Source organism: Loxodonta africana, chromosome 4 (assembly GCF_030014295.1).
Source record: "Loxodonta africana isolate mLoxAfr1 chromosome 4, mLoxAfr1.hap2, whole genome shotgun sequence".
Lineage (NCBI taxonomy): Eukaryota > Metazoa > Chordata > Mammalia > Proboscidea > Elephantidae > Loxodonta > Loxodonta africana.
This window is the reverse complement of record NC_087345.1, coordinates 80,933,352-80,958,510: the sequence shown is the minus strand read 5'-3', so window position 1 is coordinate 80,958,510 and position 25,159 is coordinate 80,933,352. Positions and strand designations below refer to the sequence as shown.

The 25,159-nt window shown below is 43.5% G+C and overlaps 1 protein-coding gene across 2 annotated transcripts in view; it reads right to left on the bottom strand.

Annotated features, from left to right (window-relative positions):
• The window catches only part of STAT2 (signal transducer and activator of transcription 2), a 27,460-nt gene extending 2,301 nt beyond the window's left edge, over nt 1–25,159 (bottom strand). Inside the window, exons 1-22 of one of the 2 annotated variants that reach the window (XM_010598028.3) lie at nt 24,963–25,158; nt 9,027–9,191; nt 8,714–8,867; nt 8,263–8,361; nt 7,811–7,900; nt 7,643–7,718; nt 7,178–7,263; nt 6,868–7,016; nt 4,564–4,722; nt 4,365–4,457; nt 4,087–4,146; nt 3,664–3,684; nt 3,350–3,443; nt 3,150–3,197; nt 2,986–3,069; nt 2,717–2,815; nt 2,470–2,605; nt 2,291–2,340; nt 2,079–2,173; nt 1,334–1,470; nt 949–1,131; nt 656–713 (exon numbers count right to left, since the gene is read on the bottom strand). In XM_010598028.3, the coding sequence (XP_010596330.1) occupies nt 656–713; nt 949–1,131; nt 1,334–1,470; nt 2,079–2,173; nt 2,291–2,340; nt 2,470–2,605; nt 2,717–2,815; nt 2,986–3,069; nt 3,150–3,197; nt 3,350–3,443; nt 3,664–3,684; nt 4,087–4,146; nt 4,365–4,457; nt 4,564–4,722; nt 6,868–7,016; nt 7,178–7,263; nt 7,643–7,718; nt 7,811–7,900; nt 8,263–8,361; nt 8,714–8,867; nt 9,027–9,157 (2,102 nt within the window). In that variant the 5' untranslated portion in view covers nt 9,158–9,191; nt 24,963–25,158. Of the gene's footprint in view, nt 1–655; nt 714–948; nt 1,132–1,333; nt 1,471–2,078; nt 2,174–2,290; nt 2,341–2,469; nt 2,606–2,716; nt 2,816–2,985; nt 3,070–3,149; nt 3,198–3,349; nt 3,444–3,663; nt 3,685–4,086; nt 4,147–4,364; nt 4,458–4,563; nt 4,723–6,867; nt 7,017–7,177; nt 7,264–7,642; nt 7,719–7,810; nt 7,901–8,262; nt 8,362–8,713; nt 8,868–9,026; nt 9,192–24,962 lie in introns of both variants that reach the window. The other variant, XM_064284065.1, reaches the window with a different exon arrangement.

Genomic DNA, 25,159 nt, shown 5'->3' with positions numbered 1-25,159 from the left:
TGCAAGAATTTGAATTCTATTATCTACTAGCTGGGTGACCTCAGGCAAGTTATCTAATTTCTCTGAGCCTCAGATTTATCATGTGTAAAATGAGAACAACAATAGGTAATAATACTTGCAAGGCGGTATAAGACGGTGAAAAGCAGGGCTTTGAAGTCTGATGGGTCTGGATCATTTAGTAGCCATGTACCTTCAGTACACCACTTCACCACTCTAAACCTCAGTTTCCTCAGCAGAAAACAACAATAATAATGTCTACTTCACAGGACTATTGTGAAGATTTGATATTGAGCATATGAACATAAAGCATTTAGTCCAGTGTGCCTGGGACATAATAAACTTTCAGTAAGTGTGGTTGTTCTTCTTCTTATTGTTATTATCATCATTACCTATTCTGATGAGCTGTCACAGGATTAACTGAAAAAATGTTTTTTACAAACCTAGTACCATGCTTGGCATGAAATAGGTGTCCATTAACGTCAGTGGAGACACCCTAAGGATGGCAGTAGGAAAATACGAGAAAGGAGAGAGGCTAGAAGACCAGGAGAATGTAGGTAAGCAGAACAAAGGACTGGAGAGCCTGGAATTGGCAGGTTAGAGCCACTATATAAGTCAAAAAGGGTTAGGAAAGATGGGTGGGGAGTTTGTATCTCACCTGTTAGAAACCACAATGAGCCTGTGTTTCAAGTATTTCCTCCGTTCCTGGAGATTGACTGTGGGAGACATAAACAGAAGGCTGAGGCAATCAGTGGGTTAGACACATAGCCCCAAGTCTAGGAGACTAGTGCAGATGGTCCCAGAAGTCTTACCTCTCTTTTAGCTAACACAACCCCATGGACAAATCCCTTAACTTCTCTGCACACTGATTTGCCCATCTTTGCAGGAGGTAGATTTGTGGACACCTCAGGATCCTGAAATCTAGCAGGGAAGTGTGTCAATGATTCCCACCTTTCTCCTGGTAGTAGCGCCCGAAAGCCTCATCCCGGGGGGTTCGGGGGTAAAGGAAGCGCAGTGGGTTCTCAGGTATGTTCTCCTCAGTGAGCAGCTGGTAGTGGTGGATGATTTCAGTCAGCGGGACTGACTGCAGCACCTCCTTGGTGTAGGGCTGCACAGAGTAGATCAGCACCTTATCTGCAAAGCATGTGCAAAGACATGGAGGCTGCAGGGGTGCGGCTGGGCCTGGGAGCTCCCCACCCTGGCTGCCCCACCCCAAAGCTGCTGAGGGAATCACGACAGGGCTAGGGAAGCTAAAAGGAGGCAGATGGACAAGGGGTGAGCCAGGCAGAAGGAAGGGGCTGTGGGAACAGCAGGACAGGGCAGCTGTGATTCCGACCATCATCCTGGTGCTCCACCCAGGAGCAGGTAATGCCTCCTTCTGATGTTTCACTGAATCGCAGTAGGAAAGTGCCAGAGGTGGTCCTCTTCAGCAGCCGGCGCTCCTGGCTCCGGCTCACAAAGCCCATGATGCAGCTGGGGCACAGAAAGCAGCTGTGAGGCCTTCCTGCTTCCCTGTCCCCTGCTCTCCTTGCAGAGGGAGACAGCGCTAGGTTTTGGCCCCGGTTTTGTCACTTGTAAACTGTTCCATCTTGGCCAAGCCATGTCACTTTTCAGACAATAGTCACCTCCCAAGTTTTAAAGAAGTGTGAGGATTCGGTGAGGTCATGTAGATGAAAAGCATCTTATATAATTCTATATATATTCTAATTCTATACAGATCTCCAGGCAGTGTGGTGGAAACAGCTCAGGCCGGGAGTCAGAGAGGCCTGGGTTCAAGTCCCAACTCTGCCCCTTGGGTAAGTTCTTTAACTTCTCTCAGTCTTGGTTGCCTCACCTGGAAATGAGGGTGGCTGTAGGGATTAAATGAGAGAATTCATGGAGAGCACCCAGCAAGCTCTGGAACCCAGCAGGGGACTGACAAATGCTGGTTACACCTACTGACTATGATTATTACAAATGTGAGGGGGTGTGACCTTGCATCCGTTTTCTCTCTCCTTGTTCGCCACATGAGGGCGCATGGCATCCATCCCCACCCAAGGGAGGCAGCTAGCCTAGCCAGGGAGGGCTGACCAAGGCCTTACTCATCATTCCAGAGATCCTTCAGATGGTCATGTACCAAGTCCAGAATTTTGTCCAGCCATGTCCAAAATGGTAGCTTGCCAGGAGGGCTTTCTCGCTGAAGGAGGAAGGGCAAGACAGGAAGAGATGTGGAATTGCCCCTGGTGTAGGGAAGCAGTGCCGGGGCAAGGATCAGTATCCGGGCTGAAGGCTGAATCTAGCTGCAGGGAGTTACCTTAGTGAAGTCAGCCCAGGACAATGCACTCTCCGGGGTAGAGTTCTGCCCTAAGGGACAGATAACCACAGATGGTTCAGAAGATAGGAGGCAAGGCCAGGGGTCCTGGGATGGATAGCAGTCAGAAGGCCAAGCAGACTAGGGCTGGGGAAGAGGCTGAGCTAAAAAGAAGTCCATACCAAATAATTTGTCCCTCAGCATGCTCAGTTGCTCTGGTTTGAGGCCTCGGCCAATGTACGAAGAGAACTGCCAACTAAGAGCAGGGCCCAGCAAGCTCCAGGGGGCCATGGGGGGGCTTGAGAAGAACTGCTGGTTCTGCAGGGGTGTAAGGGGGCAGGATGGCTCAGAAGCAGCCCCCTCACACCAAGCTTTCACACCCCTCCTCCCCCACCTTCCCCTGGTGGCAGTCTTTTCCCCACCTCCTACCTGGGGGTTTTTGCTGAGCAGATTGAACCAGAGAACGGAGGCCCAGGCAATAGAGAGTTGGTTCATGTTAGAAATAACCACCACAGGGAGGGTGTCCGTCTAGGGAGAACACAGGAGTCACAGGGAAAAGGATCTGATGTTTCTAGCTGCAGACATTTTAGTGCGGGGCAAGCGTTGATGTCCCACCCTGACTGATGTTTCTATTTATCCCCTTCTTGTGCCTTCTCCCAAATCGGCTTCATCTCTCCCTGCCCTCCATTCTCACTCACTTTCAGCTCCTGCTTCAGACCCTGGTAGGTGTATTTGAGCGTGAAGCTGATGATATGCAGTTCCTCTGTCACACTCAGCAGCCCCTGGGACAGCCAAGGACATAGTGATCAAAGGACCCTTTGGCAAATCCCTTCTGGCCCCCAATCCTCTGTCCAGACCTCACCTTATTGCTGCCCTTTCCTGAACCACCTGAACGTTGTTCCACCAGAGTCTGTGAATTGAGAGGGAGGAGACACAATGCCAAAGTGAGGACTCCAGGGTCCCTGGAAACCCTGTTTTGCCCTTAAGACCTCCCAAGGCCTGGGAACCTCCTCCAGTCCCTGCTCCCTTGGACTGGAAGTCTAAGCTACCAACCCTTCTTACCAAGAATCCGAAGTCCCAAATTAAGCCCTGCCTCTGCCCCTTCTCAGGAGTCAAAGTTTTCTGGTTTGAAGTCAGAAGGTTAAACTTCCGGAAGCTGCTCCAGGAGGAAGCAGACACATGGAGGACAGAAACAGAGTTATACTGAAGACCCAGCAGGAGAACAATCAGAATTCCAATTCATTCCAGACCCCGCCTTTCTCCCTCAGTCCACACCCCATCTGACCCGCCCTCCTCCACGTTTCTGCTCCCTCCGGGGCTGCGACGTGTGCTCACGCAGGACACAAGTGTTTACAGCATCCTTGTCAGATACCTACCCTTGTATTTGAGGGGAATTCCTGAAAAGAAATTAAAAAAATCTTTGGGAAACAAAACCAACTAGAGGTTAGGAATTTAGTCTTTGGGATCAGACAGACCTGGGTTCAAACCCAACTCTAAAGCTCACTAGCTATCTGGCCTTGCGCAAGTGACATAACGTCTCTGAGTTCACTTCCTGATTTGCATGGTGCACTGATAATACCTAACGCATGGGGTTGCCTGACTATTAAATGAGTACTTGACATGCTACATCTCACATAGTAAGTGTCCAACAAAAGGGATGAGTTATTTCTATGAGGTAGGAATGAAAGGGGAAACAAGAAGGCCCGACGACACTGCTGTGAAGACTGGGTACTTCCTCCACCCAACTAGCCCATGTCCAGACCATCCCTTGGTCCCACCCTTCACCTGCCCTGACTTACCTATCAATGGAGACTTCCACAGTCAGTGACTCATTACCTTCCTGGAGTCTCACCAGCAGCCTGGGGAGGGGAGGGGGTGGATGGGGGAGACAGTGATCAAACTCAATCTCCTAGACAGGTCAGATATTTGAAAAAGATAAGAGAAGAAGGGATTTGAAGAGGTAAGTGAATGGAGGAGAAAAGAGAGAAGGCCAAGAGTAGGAAAATCTGCGAAGGCAGAAAAAGCACAGAGCCCAAGGTTAGAAGAGGGAAGCAGGAATGAATTCTGGGATGCCAACCTTGCTTGGATGCTGAACTTATTCCCAGTCTTGATGATGAGGGGTCGATGAGGAGTTTGGGGCATGCAGGGCTGGGTTTCTACCACAAAGGCACTGGAGAGAGAGGTGTGAAGAGAATACATAGGTCAGTATCTACAAGAATGGTTCCCCTCATCCCTTTCCTCTGTCCCTCCCCAGTAGTCCCTTCCTGGCTCGAGACCTTTGAAGCAGACGCTGTAGCAACTCTGTGACCTGGGCTTCCCGCAAGTCTACCCCTTTGGTCAGAGGGTCCTTGGAATAGCTAACCATGCGACTCAATCCCTTCAGCTCCTTCAATTGCTGCCGCAAATGAAACAACAACTTTGCTCCATCTGTAAACCTGGGTGATAGAGTCCAAAGAAGAGAGAATCGATGAGTGTCCTGGAGCCCTGATCCAGGCCCCAGGGGCTCTCCTTTAACCATGTGGAGAGCTGGAAATGGGGGCAAAAAAAGAATTCAGGAAGCACATGAAAGATTGTTCAATATGAATCATAATCTAAGAAATAAACATGAAATCCATTTTAATATATAAAACTGATAAAAGATTAACATAATAGCTAATTTTTATGTTTGTCGTTATTAGTTGCCATCGAGTCGGTTCCAACTCATAGCGACCGTACGTGCAACAGAATGAAACACTGCCCAGCCCTGCACCATCCACACAATTGTTATTATGTTTGAGACCATTGCTGCAGCCACTGTGTCAATCCATCTCATTAAGGGGCTTCCTCCTTTCCACTGACCCTCTACTGTGCCATGCATGAAGTCCTTCTCGAGGGACTGGTCCCTCCTGAAAACAGGTCCAAAGTACATGAGACGAAGTCTCGCCATCCTCATTTCTAAGGAGCCTTCTGGCTGTACTGCTTGTGGTTAGTTTTTGCTTTCTTCTTTTGTCTTTTAAGTTGACAATGGATATACATTATATTTATAATCAAAAAAGCAATAATGCTCTTTCCATAAAAAAAAAATGAAACAAAGGATCAATACAATAACCATGTCGCCACCAGCAAGAAAAAGTGCATATACTTTAACTCAGGAATATTACTTCTGGGGATTTATATTAAGAAAATAATTAAGGATGTAAATATAGATGCAGCTGTGAGGATGTGTACTGCAGCACTGTTGAAAGCAAGCAATCACTTGCCAGTCCTTGTACCAGATGCTGGATGTATTTGCACCTGCAATTTAAATGTTGATCCTAAGTCCTATACACCTGTTCTTTTAACTTACCTGAAGAGCTGTAGTATTTTTTGAAAGTTTCAATAACAATGAACTTTCTCACAAGAAAATATTTTAAAGAGAAGATATTTTTCAAGTGTGCTGAAGGATATATTTTTCCAAATCACAATAAAATTAACATAAAATCACTTATTGGAAAAAAACATAGCAAGAAATTAAGGTGCCTAAATGTCCAAAAATACAAGTTCATTAATTAAATTATATTACTTCCATATAACCCACTGCCACTGAATGGAACCTGACTCATAGTGACCCTGTAAGAGAGTAGAACTGCCCCATAGGGTTTTCAATGCTGTATATATGGAAGCAGACTGCCACTTCTTTCTCCCATGGGGTGGCTGGTGGGTTTGAATTGCCAATCTTTCGATCAGCAGCCGAGCGCTCACTTAACCACTGTACAGCCAGGGCTCCTAAGCACTGAATTGTTGTTGTTGTTGTGTGCTGTCGAGTTGATTCTGACTCATAGCGACCCTGTAGGACAGGGTAGAACTGCCCCATAGTGTTTCCAAGGAGTGGCCGGTGGATACAAACTGCTGACCTTTTGGTTAGCAGCCTGTGCTCTTAGCCACTTCACCATCAGAGTTCCAAACACTGAATATGGTCTATAAAACCAAAAAAATCAAACCTGTTGCCATGGAGTCAATTCCGATTCATGATGACCCCTTGTGTTACAGAGCAGAACTACCCCATAGGGTTCGCTAGGCTGTAATTTTTATGGAAGCAGATTGCCAGGCCTTTCTTCCATACTTCCACATAGGGGACTATTATATAGCCATTATCAGTGACATAGGAAAACATTACAATGTATTTCTAAGTTTAAAAAAAAGCCCATAGATTTCAAAGCAGTATAAACAGTATGATTCAATTTTTGTTAATAATACTACAGTAGCTATATCTGATATTATTATTTTTAGCTGTATCTGAGTAATAAGATACTAGGTAATTTTTTTTTGTATTATATTCATTGCAGTAAAAAACGTAGAAAATATTTCTCAGGTGATTGAAAAGAAAGGAGAAACCAGGCTGAGAGCTAATCTATCGCTTTCACAAAGTGGCTCTGGGTTTCCTGTGTGGTGAGAACGATGCTGTAGAGTGTAGTTGCAGTTAAGACAGTAGAGCTGGGGTTGGTCTGGGAAGCAGAGGCTGATGGGGGCAGTATCTCTTGATGTATACAGTGCATCGCAACTTACAAAGCCTAGGGGATGGCCAGGGTAGGGTGAGCCTGGGGGTGGGAGGTGTCTCTTACCACTTCTCCAGCTGTTTCAACTCATGGTCCAGAGGGGCCCCAATGCAGGCTTTTTGCTGTCGGACTTTCCACTCCTCCAACTGTGGCAGCAGTAGCTCGATTAGGGTAGTTAATCGGCCCAGCAGGGCTTTGGAGGCATCAAGCACCTCCTAGGAAAGAGATGATGTGAGCACTGAGCACTTCTCACCATCTCCCTCTTCCACCCAACTGGGGATGAAGAGACAGGTGCCAAGGCTAAAAGGCCAGGACTCCCAGGTCCCTCGTTTTCCCAGTATCCTGCTGCCCACGCCCTCTGTTCCCGGACTCCTACCTTCCTCCTTTTGTCCAGTTCATTGATAGTTTCCTGCAGAAGCTGCTGCTGTCTGGCCTGATGGGGGTCCAAAGAGGGTGTCCTCACTGGATGGCAGGAAGCAGGAGTCAGACCAGTACTCAAACCCAGGGCTTGGGTCCCTCTCCTTCCTGACTGGGGTCTTATCCAGCTCAGCCAGAGTCAGAAGTGGGGAATTTTGGGGGGAGAAGGGGAAATCATGCAAAGCATAGGCATCTCTAGGCTTGCACCGGAAGCCCACTCAATCCACTAAGGCAGTCTGCACACATCTCCTTCAACACTCACAAACGGTCCCTGGCCCCTATCACATATGCTGGCACTTTGAGTTTTGCATGGCAGCTGGACTGTAGCCAGTAAGCTCAAAGGAGTTCTTCCCTTCTGTGCTTTGCCACCCTTGGCCTCCCAGCAGGCACCCATCTTTCTCCCATCCCTCAGTGTGCTTCCTACCTGGGGTCTGGGTTTTATATCGGAAGCAAAAGACATCCTGCTGGTCTTTCAGTTGGCTGATGGACCTCACCAGCTTCTGTACAGGGGAAGGAACCCAAATGAGGCTGCTTCTGTGGGAAGAAGTGGGGCTGAGCCCTGCCCACCCCAACTCTTGTCCTATCTACCAACCTCCATCATAGCCCTTAATTCCAGGATCCGGGATTCAATTTCATGCTGCTGGCTCTCCACAGGTGCATTGAGGGCTGGCTCACTTTGGTCCTGAAATAAGGGGCTCTGAGCACATTTTGGAGTGCCTGGGTGGCACAAAACAGTAAGCGCTCTATTACCAACCTAAAGTTTGCCAGTCCAAATCTACCCAGAGGTGCCTCAGAAGACAGGTCTGGCAATCTGCTTCCAAAATATCACAGCTTTGAAAATTCCACAGAGTGCAGTTCTACTCCACATACATGGGGTCACCCTGAGTCGGAACTGACTTGTCAGCAACTTTTTTTGTAGCACATTTCACCTCTGATCTTTCATCCCTAAAATTACACTACAGGATGTGGGAAGACCCTGTTCTGAGACAAATTCCCTCAGACCTTTCCATGGAACCTTTCTACTCCAGGATCTCCCAACATTACCACTGACTGAGCCCTCTGAGCCTGGATCAGAATTCTTTCTTCTTCCAGAAGGAGATTAAAGATCATCTCGGCCAACTGGGTAGGACCCTTGGGAAATGCCTAAAGCAGGATAAGGGAAAGGATTGATCCAATTCAACTACCCTTCAAGACCTACAACCCCAGACTCTCCCCACCAGTATCCAAAGTACTTCTCACCAGTAACCCCAGGACCCTCCCTCAGAGTCCCCAAACCTTTCTTCTCTTTCACCACTAGCCCCCCTAAAACCTTGGCCCCCTCGCAATGGACTCTTCCCCTCTCTCTGCCAGTGATCTCCCAAGTTCAGACTCCACCCCCCTCTTCCAGATCTGTCCCCCTCCCTTTGCACCTCCAGGTTCTGTTCCATACCCCAACCCTTACTCCTCTATACTAAGATCCCATTCCTGCCCAGTTATTCTCAGCTCTTCCAAGTACCTGGATGTCCCGAGCGAATTTTCGCATATTGTGCTGTAGCAACAAGCACTCAGGGTCCTCATTGTAGGGGCTACATTTATCGTCCAGTTGGCCCAAGAAGTGGTGGAAGAGCACGTTAGCCTTGGAATCATCATTGCCCAGTGCAGCCTCCCGCCTGGGGACCAGGAAAGACAAAGATGAGTGTCCCTGCAAAGTTTCTACTGTCCTGAGGCCTCCCAATCCCTTCCTGCCCTCGGTGTCTCCCGGGTCCTGGGGACTCAAAAGAAAGAAATCACCTTTCCCACCCAACTCCCCAACTTCCTGAAGGCCTCACCAGTTCTGATCTTCAATCCAGACGGCCAGGTACTGTCGAACATCCACCGGCAGGGGGCTATCTGAGTAGAGCTGGTGTAGCTGCTCCTGAAATGGGCTATCGAGATTCTGCAGCATCTCCCACTGCGCCATTTGGAGTCTGAGTCTGAAGGATGCACGTTTCCAACTAGAAAATTTGATGGATTAAATCATCCACAGTCTCATGATTGTTTATTAGTAATTAAAAAACTGTTACTTGTAATGAGATACAACCTAACCCCATTAGAATGGCAACAATCAAGAAAAAAAGGGAAAACAATAGGTGTTAGCGAGGTTGTGGAGAAACTGGAACCCTTGTCCATTGCTGATGGAAATGTAAAATGATACAGCCACTGTGGAAAAGTTTTGCATCTTCCAGGTCATCAAACAGTTCATCAAAAAGTTGAGCATAGAACTACCATATGACTCAGCAAACCCAATCCTAGGTATATACCCAGAAGAAGTGAAGGCTGGAATGCAAACAAAAATCTGTACACACAATGGAATACTACTCAGCCCTAAGGAGAAATGAAATCCTCGTGCATGACACAACATAGATGAACCTTGAACACATCATGCTGAGGGAAATAAGTCATTCGCAAAAGACAAATGCTGTATGATCTCACTTACACAAAATAAGCAAACATATAGAAACCTAAGATTAGTGGTTACGAGGGATGGGGGTGAGGGAAGAGGGTGTTTTTGCTTAGAGGGCATTGAGTTTATGTTAATGGTGGTGGGGTGATTTGGAAAAGGATAGCAGCCAGACTGTAATCAATGTCACTGAATTATACATGTAGAAATTGTTAAGCTGGTGTGTGTTTTGTTATGTATATTTTAATCACAATAAAAAACAATTAAAAATGTTACTTTTACAAGTAATACATGAATATACTCTCCTTGTCAAAAAAAAAAAAAGAAGAAAAAAAATTGAGGTCCATGTTGACCCCACCCCCAATCTTGGTTCCTCCCTTCTCTCCAGAAGCAATCACTGTTATAATTTTGGTATGTATTCTTCCAGAGAGCACCATTTAATAGCTCCAATATGTGAGGTTTTTTTTTTGTTAGTTTGTTTTAACTGTAATTTGCAAACACACACCAAAGTAGAGTGAATAGTACAATGATTACCCATATATCCATCACCCAGTTTCAACACCTGTTAATGACATATCCACCTTTCTTATTTCATTTATCACCACCCTATTTATTTTACATTTTTGCGTGTATTTTTTTTTCTTTTGTGCTGCAGTATTTAAAGTTCAGCGTTGGTCTTAAGTATTTATTACAGCATGATCCCTCTTGGCCCCAAAGCTTTTTTTTTTTTTTTTTTTAACTTTTATTGAGCTTCAAGTGAACGTTTACAAATCAAGTCAAACTGTCACATATAAGTTTATACACCTTACTCCGTACTCCCACTTGCTCTCCCCCTAATGAGTCAGCCCTTCCAGTCTCTCCTTTCGTGACAATTTTGCCAGCTTCCAACTCCCTCTATCTTCCCATCCCCCGTCCAGACAGGAGATGCCAACATAGTCTCAAGTGTCCACCTGATACAAATAGCTCACTCTTCATCAGCATCTCTCTCCTACCCACTGTCCAGTCCCTTCCATGTCTGATGAGTTGTCTTCCGGAATGGTTCCTGTCCTGGGCCAACAGAAGGTTTGGGGACCATGACCGCCGGGATTCCTCTAGTCTCAGTCAGACCATTAAGTATGGTCTTTTTGTGAGAATTTGGGGTCTGCATCCCACTGATCTCCTGCCCCCTCAGGGCTTCTCTGTTGTGCTCCCTGTCAGGGCAGTCATCGATTGTGGCCAGGCACCATCTAGTTCTTCTGGTCTCAGGATGATGTAGGTCTCTGGTTCATGTGGCCCTTTCTGTCTCTTCGGCTCTTAGTTATCGTGTGACCTTGGTGTTCTTCATTCTCCTTTGATCCGGGTGGGTTGAGACCAATTGATGCATCTTAGATGGCCGCTTGTTAGCATTTAAGACCCCAGATGCCACATTTCAAAGTGGGATGCAGAATGTTTTCATAATAGAATTATTTTGCCAATTGACTTAGAAGTCCCCTTAAACCATGGTCCCCAAACCCCCGCCCTTGCTCCGCTGACCTTTGAAGCATTCTGTTTATCCCAGAAACTTCTTTGCTTTTGGTCCAGTCCAGTTGAGCTGACCTTCCATGTATTGAGTATTGTCCTTCCCTTCACCTAAAGCAGTTCTTAGCTACTAATTAATCAGTAAGAAAACCTCTCCCACCCTACCTCCCTCCCCGCCTCGTAACCACAGAAGTATGTGTTCTTCTCAGTTTACACTATTTCTCAAGATCTTATAATAGTGGTCTTATACAATATTTGTCCTTTTGCCTCTGACTAATTTCTCTCAGCATAATGCCTTCCAGGTTCCTCCATGTTATGAAATGTTGCACAGATTTGTCACTGTTCTTTATCGATGCGTAGTATTCTATATACCACAAATTATTTAACCGTTCATCCATTGATGGACACCTTGGTTGCTTCCAGCCTTTTGCTATTGTAAACAGAGCTGCGATAAACATGGGTGTGCATATATCTGTTTGTGTGAAGGCTCTTATTTCTCTAGGGTATATTCTGAGGAGTGGGATTTCTGGGTTGTATGGTAGTTCTATTTCTAACTGTTTAAGGTAACGCCAGATAGATTTCCAAAGTGGTTGTACCATTTTACATTCCCACCAGCAATGTATGAGAGTTCCAATCGCTCCGCAGCCTCTCCAACATTTATTATTTTGTGTTTTTTGGATTAATGAGTGAGATGGAATCTCATCGTAGTTTTAATTTGCATTTCTCTAATGGCTAATGATCGAGAGCAATTTCTCATGTATCTGTTAGCTGCCTGAATATCTTCTTTAGTGAAGTGCGTGTTCATATCCTTTGCCCACTTTTTTTTTTAATTAACTTTTATTAAGCTTCAAGTGAACATTTACAATTCCAATCAGTCTGTCACATGTAAGTTTACATACATCTTACTCCCTTCTCCCACTTGCTCTCCCCCTATTGAGTCAGCCCTTTCAGTCTCTCATTTCGTGCCAATTTTGCCGTCTTCCCTCTCTCTCTATCTTCCCATCCCCCCTCCAGTCAAGAGTTGCCAACACACTCTCCAGTGTCCACCTGATTTAATTAGCTCACTCTTCATCAGCATCTCTCTCCCCCCGCTGACCAGTCCCTTTCATGTCTGATGAGTTGTCTTCGGGAATGGTTCCTGTCCTGTGCCAACAGAAGGTCTGGGGGCCATTGCCGCTGGGATTCCTCTAGTCGCAGTCAGACCATTAAGTATGGTCTTTTTATGAGAATTTGGGGTCTGCATCCCACTGATCTCCTGCTCCCTCAGGAGTTCTCTGTTGTGCTCCCTGACAGGGCAGTCATCGATTGTGGCCAGGCACCAACTAGTTCTTCTGGTCTCAGGATGATGTAGGTCTCTGGTTCATGTGGCCCTTTCTGTCTCTTGGGTTCTTAGTTGTTGTGTGACCTTGGTGTTCTTCATTTGCCTTTGCTCCAGGTGGGTTGAGACCAATTGATGTATCTTAGGTGGCCGCTTGTTAGCATTTAGGACCCCAGATGCCACATTTCAAAGTGGGATGCAGAATGTTTTCATAATAGAATTATTTTGCCAGTCGACTTAGAAGTACCCTCAAACCATGTTCCCCAGACTCCAGCCCCTGCTCCGCTGAGCTTTGAAGCATTCATTTTATCCCGGAAACCTCTTTGCTTTTAGTCCAGTCCAATTGGGCTTACCTTCCTTGTATTGAGTGTTGTCTTTCCCTTCACCCAAAGCAGTTCTTATCTACTGATTGATCAATAAAAAACCCTCTCCCTCCCTCCCTCCCCCCTTCGTAACCACAAAAGTATGTGTTCTTCTCAGTTTTTTCTATTTCTCAGGATCTTATAATAGTGGTCTTATACAATATTTGTCCTTTTGCCTCTGACTCATTTCGCTCAGCATAATGCCTTCCAGATTCCTCCATGTTATGAAATGTTTCAGAGATTCGTCACTGTTCTTTATCGATGCGTAGTATTCCACTGTGTGAATATACCACAATTTATTTACCCATTCATCCGTTGACGGACACCTTGGTTGCTTCCAGCTTTTTGCTATTGTAAACAGAGCCGCAATAAACATGGGTGTGCATATATCTGTTTGTGTGAAGGCTCTTGTATCTCTAGGGTATATTCCGAGGAGTGGGATTTCTGGGTTGTATGTAGTTCTATTTCTAACTGTTTAAGATAACGCCAGATGGATTTCCAAAGTGGTTGTACCATTTTACATTCCCACCAGCAGTGTATGAGAGTTCCAATCTCTCTGCAGCCTCTCCAACATTTATTATTTTGTGTTTTTTGGATTACTGCCAGTCTAGTTGGTGTGAGATGGAATCTCAGCGTAGTTTTAATTTGCATTTCTCTAATGGCTAATGATCGGGAGCATTTTCTCATGTATCTGTTGGCTGCCTGAATATCTTCTTTAGTGAAATGTGTGTTCATATCCTTTGCCCACTTCTTGATTGGGTTGTTTGTCTTTTTGTGGTTGAGTTTTGACAGAATCATATAGATTTTAGAGATCAGGCGCTGGTCTGAGATGTCATAGCTGAAAATTCTTTCCCAGTCTGTAGGTGGTCTTTTTACTCTTTTGGTGAAGTCTTTAGATGAGCATAGGTGTTTGATTTTTAGGAGCTCCCAGTTATCTGGTTTCTCTTCATCATTTTTGGTAATGTTTTATATTCTGTTTATGCCCTGTATTAGGGCTCCTAGGGTTGTCCCTATTTTTTCTTCCATGATCTTTATCCTTTTAGTCTCTATGTTTAGGTCTTTGATCCACTTGGAGTTGGTTTTTGTGCATGGTGTGAGGTATGGGTCCTGTTTCATTTTTTTGCAAATGGATATCCAGTTATGCCAGCACCATTTGTTAAAAAGACTATCTTTTCCCCAATTAACTGGCACTGGGCCTCTGTCAAATATCAGCTGCTCATATGTGGATGGATTTATATCTGGGTTCTCAATTCTGTTCCATTGGTCTACGTGTCTGTTGTTGTACCAGTACCAGGCTGTTTTGACTACTGTGGCTGTATGATAGGTTCTGAAATCAGGTAGAGTGAGGCCTCCCACTTTCTTCTTCTTTTTCAGTAATGCTTTACTTATCCGAGGCTTCTTTCCCTTCCATATGAAGTTGGTGATTTGTTTCTCCATCACATTAAAAAATGACATTGGAATCTGGATCGGAAGTGCATCGTATGTATAAAAGGCTTTTGGTAGAATAGACATTTTTACTATGTTAAGTCTTCCTATCCATGAGCAAGGTATGTTTTTCCACTTAAGTAGGTCCTTTTTAGTTTCTTGTAGTAGTACTTTGTAGTTTTCTTTGTATAGGTCTTTTACATCTTTGGTAAGATTTATTCCTAAGTATTTTATCTTCTTGGGGGCTACTGTGAATGGTATTGATTTGGTTATTTCCTCTTCGATGTTCTTTTTGTTGATGTAGAGGAATCCAAGTGATTTTTGTATGCTTATCTTATAACCTGAGACTCTGCCAAACTCTTCTATTAGTTTCAGTAGTTTTCTGGAGGATTCCTTAGGGTTTTCTGTGTATAAGATCATGTCATCTGCAAATAGAGATAATTTTATTTCCCCCTTGCCAATCTGGATGCCCTTTATTTCTTTGTCTAGCCTAATTGCTCTGGCTAGGACCTCTAGCACAACGTTGAATAAGAGCGGTGATAAAGGCATCCTTGTCTGGTTCCCGTTCTCAAGGGAAATGCTTTCAGGCTCTCTCCATTTAGAGTGATGTTGGCTGTTCGCTTTGTATAGATGCCCTTTATTATGTTGAGGAATCTTCCTTCAATTCCTATTTTGGTGAGAGTTTTTATCATAAATGGGTGTTGGACTTTGTCAAATGCCTTTTCTGCATCAATTGATAAGATCATGTGGTTTTTGTCTTTTGTTTTATTTATATGGTGGATTACATTAATGGTTTTTCTAATATTAAACCAGCCTTGCATACCTGGTATAAATCCCACTTGGTCATGGTGGATTAATTTTTTGATATGTTGTTGAATTCTATTGGCTAGAATTTTGTTCAGGATTTTTGCATCTATGTTCATGAGGGATATAGGTCTGTAATTTTCTTTTTTTGTGATGTCGTTACCTGGTTTTGGTATCAGGGAAATGGTGGCTTCATAGAATGAGTTAGGTAGTATTCCGTCATTTTTGATGCTTTGAAATACCTTTAGTAGTAGTGGTGTTAACTCTTCTCTGAAAGTTTGGTAGAACTCTGCAGTAAAGCCATCCAGGCCAGGGTTTTTTTTTTTTGTTGGGAGTTTTTTGATTACCGTTTCAATCTCTTTTTTTGTTATGGGTCTATTTAGTTGTTCTACTTCTGATTGTGTTAGTTTAGGTAGGTAGTGTTTTTCCAGGAATTCATCCATTTCTTCTACGTTTGCAAATTTGCTAGAGTACAATTTTTCATAATAATCTGATATGATTCTTTTAATTTCAGTTGGGTCTGTTGTGATGTGGCCCATCTCGTTTCTTATTCAGGTTATTTGTTTCCTTTCCTGTATTTCTTTAGTCAGTCTGGCCAATGGTTTATCAATTTTATTAATTTTTTCAAAGAACCAGCTTTTGGCTTTGTTAATTCTTTCAATTGTTTTTCTGTTCTCTAATTCATTTAGTTCAGCTCAAATTTTTATTATTTGTTTTCTTCTGGTGCCTGATGGATTCTTTTGTTGCTCACTTTCTATTTGTTCAAGTTGTAGGGACAGTTCTCTGATTTTGGCTCTTTCTTCTTTTTGTATGTGTGCATTTATCGATATAAATTGGCCTCTGAGCACTGCTTTTGCTGTGTCCCAGAGGTTTTGATAGGAAGTATTTTCATTCTTGTTGCATTCTATGAATTTCCTTAATGCCTCCTTAATGTCTTCTATAACCCAGTCTTTTTTCAGGAGGGTATTGTTCAGTTTCCAAGTATTTGATTTCTTTTCCCTAATTTTTCTGTTATTGATTTCCACTTTTATGGCCTTGTGGTCTGAGAAGATGCTTTGTAATATTTCGATGTTTTAGATTCTGCAAAGGTTTGTTTTATGACCTAATATGTGGTCTATTCTAGAGAATGTTCCATGTGCGCTAGAAAAAAAGTATACTTTGCAGCAGTTGGGTGGAGAGTTCTGTATAAGTCAATGAGGTCAAGTTGGTTGATTGTTGTAATTAGGTCTTCCGTGTCTCTATTGAGCTTCTTACTGGATGTCCTGTCCTTCTCCGAAAGTGGTGTGTTGAAGTCTCCTACTATAATTGTGGAGGTGTCTATCTCACTTTTCAGTTCTGTTAAAATTTGATTTATGTATCTTACAGCCCTGTCATTGGGTGCATAAATACTTAATATGGTTATATCTTCCTGGGCAATTGTCCCTTTTATCATTATGTAGCGTCCTTCTTTATCCTTTGTGGTGGATTTAAGTTTAAAGTCTATTTTGTCAGAAATTAATATTGCTACTCCTCTTCTTTTTTGCTTATTGTTTGCTTGATATATTTTTTTCCATCCTTTGAGTTTTAGTTTGTTTGTGTCTCTAAGTCTAAGGTGTGTCTCTTGTAGGCAGCGTATAGACGGATCGTGTTTCTTTATCCAGTCTGAGACTCTCTGTCTCTTTATTGGTGCATTTAGTCCATTTACATTCAGCGTAATTATAGATAAGTATGTGTTTTTTTTTTTTTTTATGTGTTTAGTGTTGTCATTTTGATGCTTTTTATGTGTGTGGTTGACAATTTCATTTTTCCACTTACTTTTTTGTGCTGAGATGTTTTTCTTTGTAAATTGTGTGTTCCTCATTTTCATAGTATTTGACTTTATGTTTTTCTTGGTTTTTATTTTGAGTTATGGAGTTGTTATACCTCTTTGTGGTTACCTTATTATTTACCCCTATTTTTCTAAGTAAAAACCTAACTTGTATTGTCCTATATCGCCTTGCATCCCTCTCCATATGACAGTTCTATGCCACCTGTATTTAGTCCCTCTTTTTGATTATTGTGATCTTTTACATGTTGACTTCAACGATTCCCTGTTTTGAGCATTTTTTTTTTAATTAATCTTAATTTGTTTTTGTGATTTCCCTATTTGAGTTGATATCAGGATGTTCTGTTCTGTGATCTTGTGTTGTGCTGGTATCTGATATTATTGGTTTTCTGACCAAACAATTTCCTTTAGTATTTCTTGTAGCTTTGGTTTGGTTTTTGCAAATCCTCTAAACTTGTGTTTATCTGTAAATATCTTAATTTCGCCTTCATATTTCAGAGAGAGTTTTGCTGGATATATGATCCTTGGCTGGCAGTTTTTCTCCTTCAATGCTCTGTATATGTCATCCCATTGCCTTTTTGCCTGCATGGTTTCTGCTGAGTAGTCTGAACTTATTCTTATTGATTCTCCCTTGTAGGAAACCTTTCTTTTATCCCTGGCTGCTTTTAAAATTTTCTCTTTATCTTTGGTTTTGGCAAGTTTGATGATAATATGTCTTGGTGTTTTTCTTTTTGGATCAATCTTAAATGGGGTTCGATGGGCATCTTGGATAGATATCCTTTTGTCTTTCATGATGTCAGGGAAGTTTTCTGTCAGCAGATCTTCAACTATTCTGTGTTTTCTGTCCTCCCTCCCTGTTCTGGGACTCCAGTCACATGCAAGTTATCCTTCTTGATAGAGTCCCACATGATTCTTAGGGTTTCTTCATTTTTTTTAATTCTTTTATCTGATTTTTTTTCAGCTATGTTGGTGTTAATTCCCTGGTCCTCCAGATTTCCCACTCTGCATTCTAATTGCTCGAGTCTGCTCCTCTGACTTCCTATTGCATTGTCTAATTCTGTAATTTTATTGTTAACCTTTTGGATTTCTGAATGCTGTCTCTCTATGGATTCTTGCAACTTATTAATTTTTCCACTATGTTCTTGAATAATCTTTTTGAGTTCTTCAACTGTTTTATCAGTGTGTTCCTTGGCTTTTTCTGCAGATTGCCTTATTTCATTTCTGAGGTCATCCCTGATGTCTTGAAGCATTCTGTAAATTAGTTTTTTATATTCTGTATCTGATAATTCCAGGATTGTATCTTCATTTGGGAAAGATTTTGATTCTTTTGTTTGGGGGGTTGTAGAAGCAGTCATGGTCTGTTTCTTTATGTGGTTTGATATCGACACTGACTCCGAGCCATCACTAAGATATTGTAGTAATTTATTCTATATTTGCTCACTGAGTCTTATCTTGTTTTGTTTTCTTTCAGTATACATGGATGGGCTACTAGATTGTGCTGTCTTAATTGTTGTAGCCCTTGACTTACTTATGACCTATTACCAGCTGGTTTGGGCTGTTACCAGATATATATGCCTGAGTCCATTCACTATTCTTGAGTAGAATCTGATTTTGGGTCATCAAGTGTGTGATGCACCCTGTCGCCTATCCACCTTGAGAAGTAGTGGTGATAGTTGTGTGCACCAGATTCTAGTAGCAGCTGGGGTTCACACTCCAGGGGGGGCAGGATGCTGACAGGCTTCCCCCAAGTGTCAGTGAGGTAGGTGTGTCTCTATTCCTAAAGCACCTTGGTGGGTGGGCTCTGCAGCTGTACCTTAGGCCCCCAGGGCAAGTACCTCTACAGATTGGTAGGTGTCACCCTCCTTAGACCCCTAAGGCAGGAGGCTAGGTGGTCTGGGGGGAGCTTCAGCCCTCAGTTCCCTGTTGTGGGTCAGTGAGGGCTCTGTTGAATACGCACAGATATCAGACCTGGGAAACTTGTCTTTCCAGTAAATCCACTTAAAAAAAATGCAGTCAGATCCCTACCAGAAATGCCTTTGCATTATAATAGCCACCTTGTTCCCTTTAGGGATGAAAGCCCGAGACTGTGGATCACTTATGCTTGGCTGGAGCTGGTTCTGTGTTTTTAGTCCAATTAGGGAAGGATTTTTGGTCCCTGGGTTTTTTGTGGTTGCTTCTCTCAGGCCAGAAGAATGGGTTAGGAAAAGACCAAAAAAAAAAGAAAAGGAAAAGCGCGGAGCAGTTCTCCCTCTGGCTCAGGAAATTCCAATGTTAATGAAGCCGCCTAGGAAGTGGGGGGCGGGTTCAGAAAAACAGGAGAGAGTAGCACCCCGGAATATAGACATAGTTACTTATCTTGCTTGGGATGATTGTTTTATCTGAGATTCCGGAGGGGCGCGTTGCCTGTGTGCGCTGGTTGGGTAGAGATTGCCCCCGAGGGTCAGGCCCCTGTCCCGTGCTTGAGCTGTCTCAGAAGCCGCAATCAGTTCCTCTGCTGCCGGTCCAAAGCCCCACGCCAAGGTTCCCCGGCTGGGACGCTGCACTCCCGGCTCCAAAAACAGTCGCTGCCTCCCGGCGACTTCTCCTCCCGCCAGCCGCGTCGCCCCGCCGCCCGCGCTGACTGGCTGGGCCCCCTCCCGAGGTCAGTTCAGGGGGGTAGGGTTGCGCCCCGTGTTTGTGCCGTCACAGGATGTTGTGCTCAGCTCCCCTGCGCCCAGTCCAAAGCCCGGCGCCAAGGTTACCTGACTGGGACGCTGACTCCAGGCTCCGAAAACAGTCACTGCTTCCCCGTAGTTGTTCGTTCACGGTCTCTGTCACTCAGGTCAACTCTTTAAATCTGTGTTTGTTGGTCAGGGTTCGTAGATTGTCATGTATGTGATCGATTCACTTGTTTTTCCAAGTGTTTGTTGCAAGAGGGATCCGAGGTAGCGTCTACCTAGTCAGCCATCTTGGCCCCCCCCCAAAGCTTTTTTAGGCACTAAAATTTCCTTGGAGATAAGGAAAGTCTGCCCTATAAACTGCCCTCTGTGTAGAAAGGGAGAGTTTCATTCTAGAAGATGTCTGTCTACCATACAAGAGGTCACTCAGTCCCTAAGGCTGTGCCTGACTCTATTTTAACGCATCTTCATGGCCCTCCTCCCTGCCCTGACCACAGCATCAGTCTCACTCAAACCACTTGCAATTTCTAAAAATACTTTTTTTAATTGTGGGAAAATATATATGTAACACATTTGCCAACTCGACATTTTTTACATGTACGATTCAGTGACCATCATCCATACCTGTTACCAAAATTTCCATCACCATTAACAGATACTCAATGCTGCCTAAACAATGATTCCCCCTTTCCCTCTCCCTCCTGCCCTGGGAGGAGCCCTGGTAGCATAGTGGTTAAAGTGCTTGGCTGCTAACCAAGAAGTCAGTGATTCCAACCTACCAGCCACGCCATAAAAAGAAAGATGTGGTAATTGGCTTCTGTGAAGATTTACAACCTTGGAGACCCTACGGGGCAGTCTACTCTGTTTTACAGGGTCACTATGAGTGGGATTCGACTCAATGGCAGTGGGTTTGGTTTTCTTACACCTGGTAACCACTAATAACCTTTGGTCTCTATGCTGTTGTTGTTGTTAGGTGCCGTCGAGTCAGTTCTGACTCACAGTGACCCTATGTACAACAGAACAAAACACTACCCAGTCCTGCACCATATTCACAATCATTGTTATGCTTGAGCCCACTGTTGCAGCCACTCTGTCAAACCATCTCATTGAGGGTCTTCCTCTTTTTCCCTGACCTTCTACTTTACCAAGCATGAAGTCCTTCTCCAGGGACTGATCCCTCCCGATAACACGTCCAAAGTATGTGAGATGAAGTCTCGCCATCCTTGCGTCTAAGGAGCATTCTGGCTGTACTTCTTCCACAACAGATTTGTTCCTTCTTTTGGCACTCCGTGGTATATTCAATATTCTTCACCAACACCATAAATCAAAGGTATCAATTCTCCTTTATCTTTCTTATTTATTGTCCAGCTTTCACATGCATATGAGGCAAATGAAAACATCATGGCTTGGATCACCCGCGCGCCTGAGTCCTCAAAGTGACATATTTGCGTTTTAACACTTTAAAGAGGTCTTTTACAGCTGATTTGCCCAGTGTAATGTGTCATTTGATTTCTTGACTGCTGCTTCCATGAGTGTTGATTGTGGATTCAAGTAAAATGAAATCCTTGACATCAATCTTTTCCCCATTTATCATGATGTTGCTTACTGGTCCAGTTGTGAGGATTTTTGTTTTCTTTATGTTGAGGTGTAATCCATACTGAAGGGTGTAGTCTTTGATCTTCATCAGTAAATGCTTCAAGTCCTTTTCAGTTTCAGCAAGCAAGGTTGTGTTATCTGCATAATGCAGGTTATTAATGAGTCTTCTTCCAATCCTAATGCCATGTTCTTCATTACACAGTCCAGTTTCTCATATTATTTGCTCAGCATACAGATTGAATAAGTATGGTAAAATGATACAACCCTGACGTACACCTTTCCTGACTTTAAACCACAAGTATCCCCTTGTTCTGTCCAAACGACTGCCTCTTGATCTATGTACAGGTTCCACATGTACATAATTAAGTGTTCTGGAATTCCCATTCTTCACAGTGTTATCCATAATTTGTTATGATCCACATAGTCAAATGCCTCTGCAGAGTCAATAAAATGCAGGTAAACATATTTTTGGTCTTCTCTGCTTTCAGCCATGATCCATCTGATATCAGCAATGATATCCCTCATTCCACGCCCTCTTCTGAATCCAACTTGACTTTCTGGCAGTTCCCTGTCGATATACTGCTGCAGCCACTTTTGAATGATCTTCAGCAAATCTTTACTTGTGTGTGATATTAATGATATCGTTTGATAATTTCCTCATTCCATTGGATCACTTTTCTTTGGAATAGGCATAAACAGGGATCTCTTCCAGTTAGTTGGCCAGGGAGCTGTCTTCCAAATTTCTTGGCATAGATGAGTGAGCACTTCCAGCCCTGCATCCATTTGTTGAAACATCTCAATTGGTATTTTGTCAATTCCTGAAGATTTGTTTTTCGCTAATACCTTCAGTACAGCTGGGACCTCTTCCTTCAGTACCATCAATTCCTGATCATATGCTACCTCCTGAAATGGCTGAATGTCAACCAATTCTTTTTGGTATAGTGACTCTGTGTATTCTTTCCAACTTCTTTTGATGCTTCCTGCATTATTTAATATTTTCCCCATAGACTCTTTCAATATTGCAACTCAAGGCTTGAATTGTTTCTTCAGTTATTTCAACTTGAGAAACGCCGAGCATGTTCTTCCCTTTTAGTTTTCTAACTTCGGGTCTTTGCGCATGTCATTATAATACTTTGTCTTCTCGAGATGCCCTTTGAAATCTCCTGTTCAGCTCCTCATCACTTCTTCTGTTTGTTTTAGCTACTGGACACTCAGGAGCCAATTTCAGCATCTCTTCTGACATCCTTTTTGGTCTTTTCTTTCTTTCCTGTCTTTTTAATGACCTCTTGGTTTCTTCATGTATGATGTCCTTGATGTCATTCCACAAATTGTCTGGTCTTTGATCATTAGTGTTCAACATGTCAAATCTATCCTTAGAAAGGTCACTAAATTTAGGTGGGATATACTCAAGGTCATACTTTGGCTCTTATGGACTTGTTCTAATTTTCTTCAGCTTCAACTTGAACTTGCATAGGAGCAATTGATGGTCTGTTACGCAGTCAACCCTGGCCTTGTTCTAACTGAGGATATTGAGCTTTTCCATCGTCTCATTCCACAGATGTACTCAATTTGATCCCTGTGTATTCCACCCAGCAAGGTCCACATGTATAGTCGCCGTTTATGTTGGTGAAAGAAGGTATTTGCAATGAAGAAGTCATTGGTCTTGCAAAATTCTATCATGCAATCTCCAGTGTGTTGTTTCTACCACCAAGGCCCTATTTTCCAACTACCAATCCTTCTTCTTTGTTTCCAACTTTTGCTTTTCAATCACCAGTAATTATCAACGCATCCTGATTGCATGTTCGATCAATTTCAGACTGCAGAAGATGGTAAAAATCTTCAATTTCTTCATCTTTGGCCTTGGTGGCTGGTGCATAAATTTGAATATTAGTCGTGTTAACTGATCTTCCTTGTAGGTATATGGATATTATCATTGATAGTGCTGTACTTCAGCATAGGTCTTGAAATGTTCTTTTTGACTATGAATGCAACACCATTCCTCTTAAAGTCGCCATTCACAGCATAGTAGACTATATGATTGTCCAACTCAAAACGGGCATGCCAGTCCATTTCAGCTCACTAATGCCTAGGATATCAATGTTTATACATTCCATTCCATTTTTGACAATTTCCAACTTTCCCAGATTCATACTTTGTACATTCCACGTTCTGATTATTAACGAATGTTTGCAGCTGTTTCTTCTCATTTTGAGTCAGCAAATGAAGGTCCAGAAAGCTTGACTCCATTCATGTCATTAAGGATGACTCTAGTTTGAGGAGGCGGCTCTTTTCCAGTCGTCTTTTGATTGTTTTCCAACCCTGGGGGCTCATCTTTCAGCACTGTATCAGACAATGTTCTGCTGCTATTTATAAGGTTTTCACTCGCTAACTCTTTTCAGAAGTAGACAACCAGTCCTTCTTCCTAGTCTGTCTTAAGCCTGGAAGCTCAGCTGAAACCTGTATGCTATGGGCAACCCTGATGGTATTTGAATACCAGTGGCATAGCTTCCAGCATTACAACAACACACAAGCCCCTACAGTACAACAACAAACTGACAGATGCTTTGTCTCTGTACATTAGCCTATTCTAGCTATTTCAAATAAGTGGGATAAGTATTTGTCCTTTTCTGACTGATTTACTTCACTCAGCATAATGTTTTCAATCTAAAAACCTTCTACGACCTCTGTTAATCTCCGATTCTCAACGTGAATTATCAACTTTGTGAATAACCCAGAAATTTCACTAAAAACTGGCTTTTTCTGTCACCAAGCAGGCTGGGTCGTACATCTTTCTTCCCACCTTTTCCTGTCCACTGCATCTGATGTCTTTTTGGTGAACTACAACTTATTCTTGTTGCAGCCTAAGCCTAACAAAATAGAATAAAGCAAGCCCATCTGTGATCTAAAAAGTCATATGATTTTATTACAAGGCAAGGAAAAATGTTTGAGATGGGAGAGATTCTCCTCCACCAGCATGAATCAGCTGCCATTCTACCTTGTAAATAGGTACAGGGAAGGGGAGGGACTGAGCAGGGGCTCCTATTTTTCATTTTAACCCTTTTAGCAGTGCTTGACTTTTTTTTTTTTATTAATTTGACTGTGGTAAAATATACATAACAAAAAAATTGCCATTTTAACAACTTTTTGTGTACAATTCGGTGACATCAGTTATGTTCACCAAGTGCTTGGCTTTTTAAACTATGTACCTGCATTACTTTTAAGAAAGAAAATATGAAGAGGTTTCAGTTCTCAAGGAAGTAATCAGCTGAAATTAAAAGAGCAAGGCAGCCAGTAAACTCTAATTATGAAAGAAAACCTGGTCTCCCCATATGGACCGCAAACATTGTGAGGTGAAGGGCTGTTAACATTTTACTTTTCCTCCAATATCTCTCACTCTCTTAGGCACATATTTATGCTCAATAAGTTTTTCTAAAAGGAACGGAATTTTCTGTGTGGCCTTAGGCAAATCGTTTCGCCTTTCTGTGCCTTATACTTTTTACGTAACAAATAAGGATAAACCGTATGCACTTTTGTACTTTTTTTTTTTGTGAGAATCAAAAATGATGCACACAAAAAATAATAATGCAGATCAGAAGGTAAAAGCGTTGGCTGAGACAGTGAACTTATGCAATAATGCCAGGTTCTGGGTCTCGGAGGCTGCAGGAGAATTGCAGGAGGGGGGCACTAGGGTTTGGGAGCTAGGCTGGACAAGAGCGGGAAATACAGGGCAGAGCAAGTGACGGCTCCTATTTCAACCTCGGGACAGAAGCTGCCCCCTCCAGTGTGTAACCCCCATGGCTTCTCTTCCTTCGCAGGGAGGAATCCGTGCCCCCATCCCCTCCCGCCCTCTCAGAGCCGGTACCTGATTGGGGTCGCAGTCCCCGCTCCCACCGGTGGCTGTTGTCGAGGCCCCCCGTCCCCAGAGCGAGCTCTGCACCAGGACCTCCCGCCCGCCCAGTCGTCAGCTTCGGTCCAACCCTGCTTAGCGGGCTTCGGTGGGCGGCTGAACCCGGAACTCGCGATTCCCAGCCGGGCACCAGGACCCTAGCTGCCACTCAA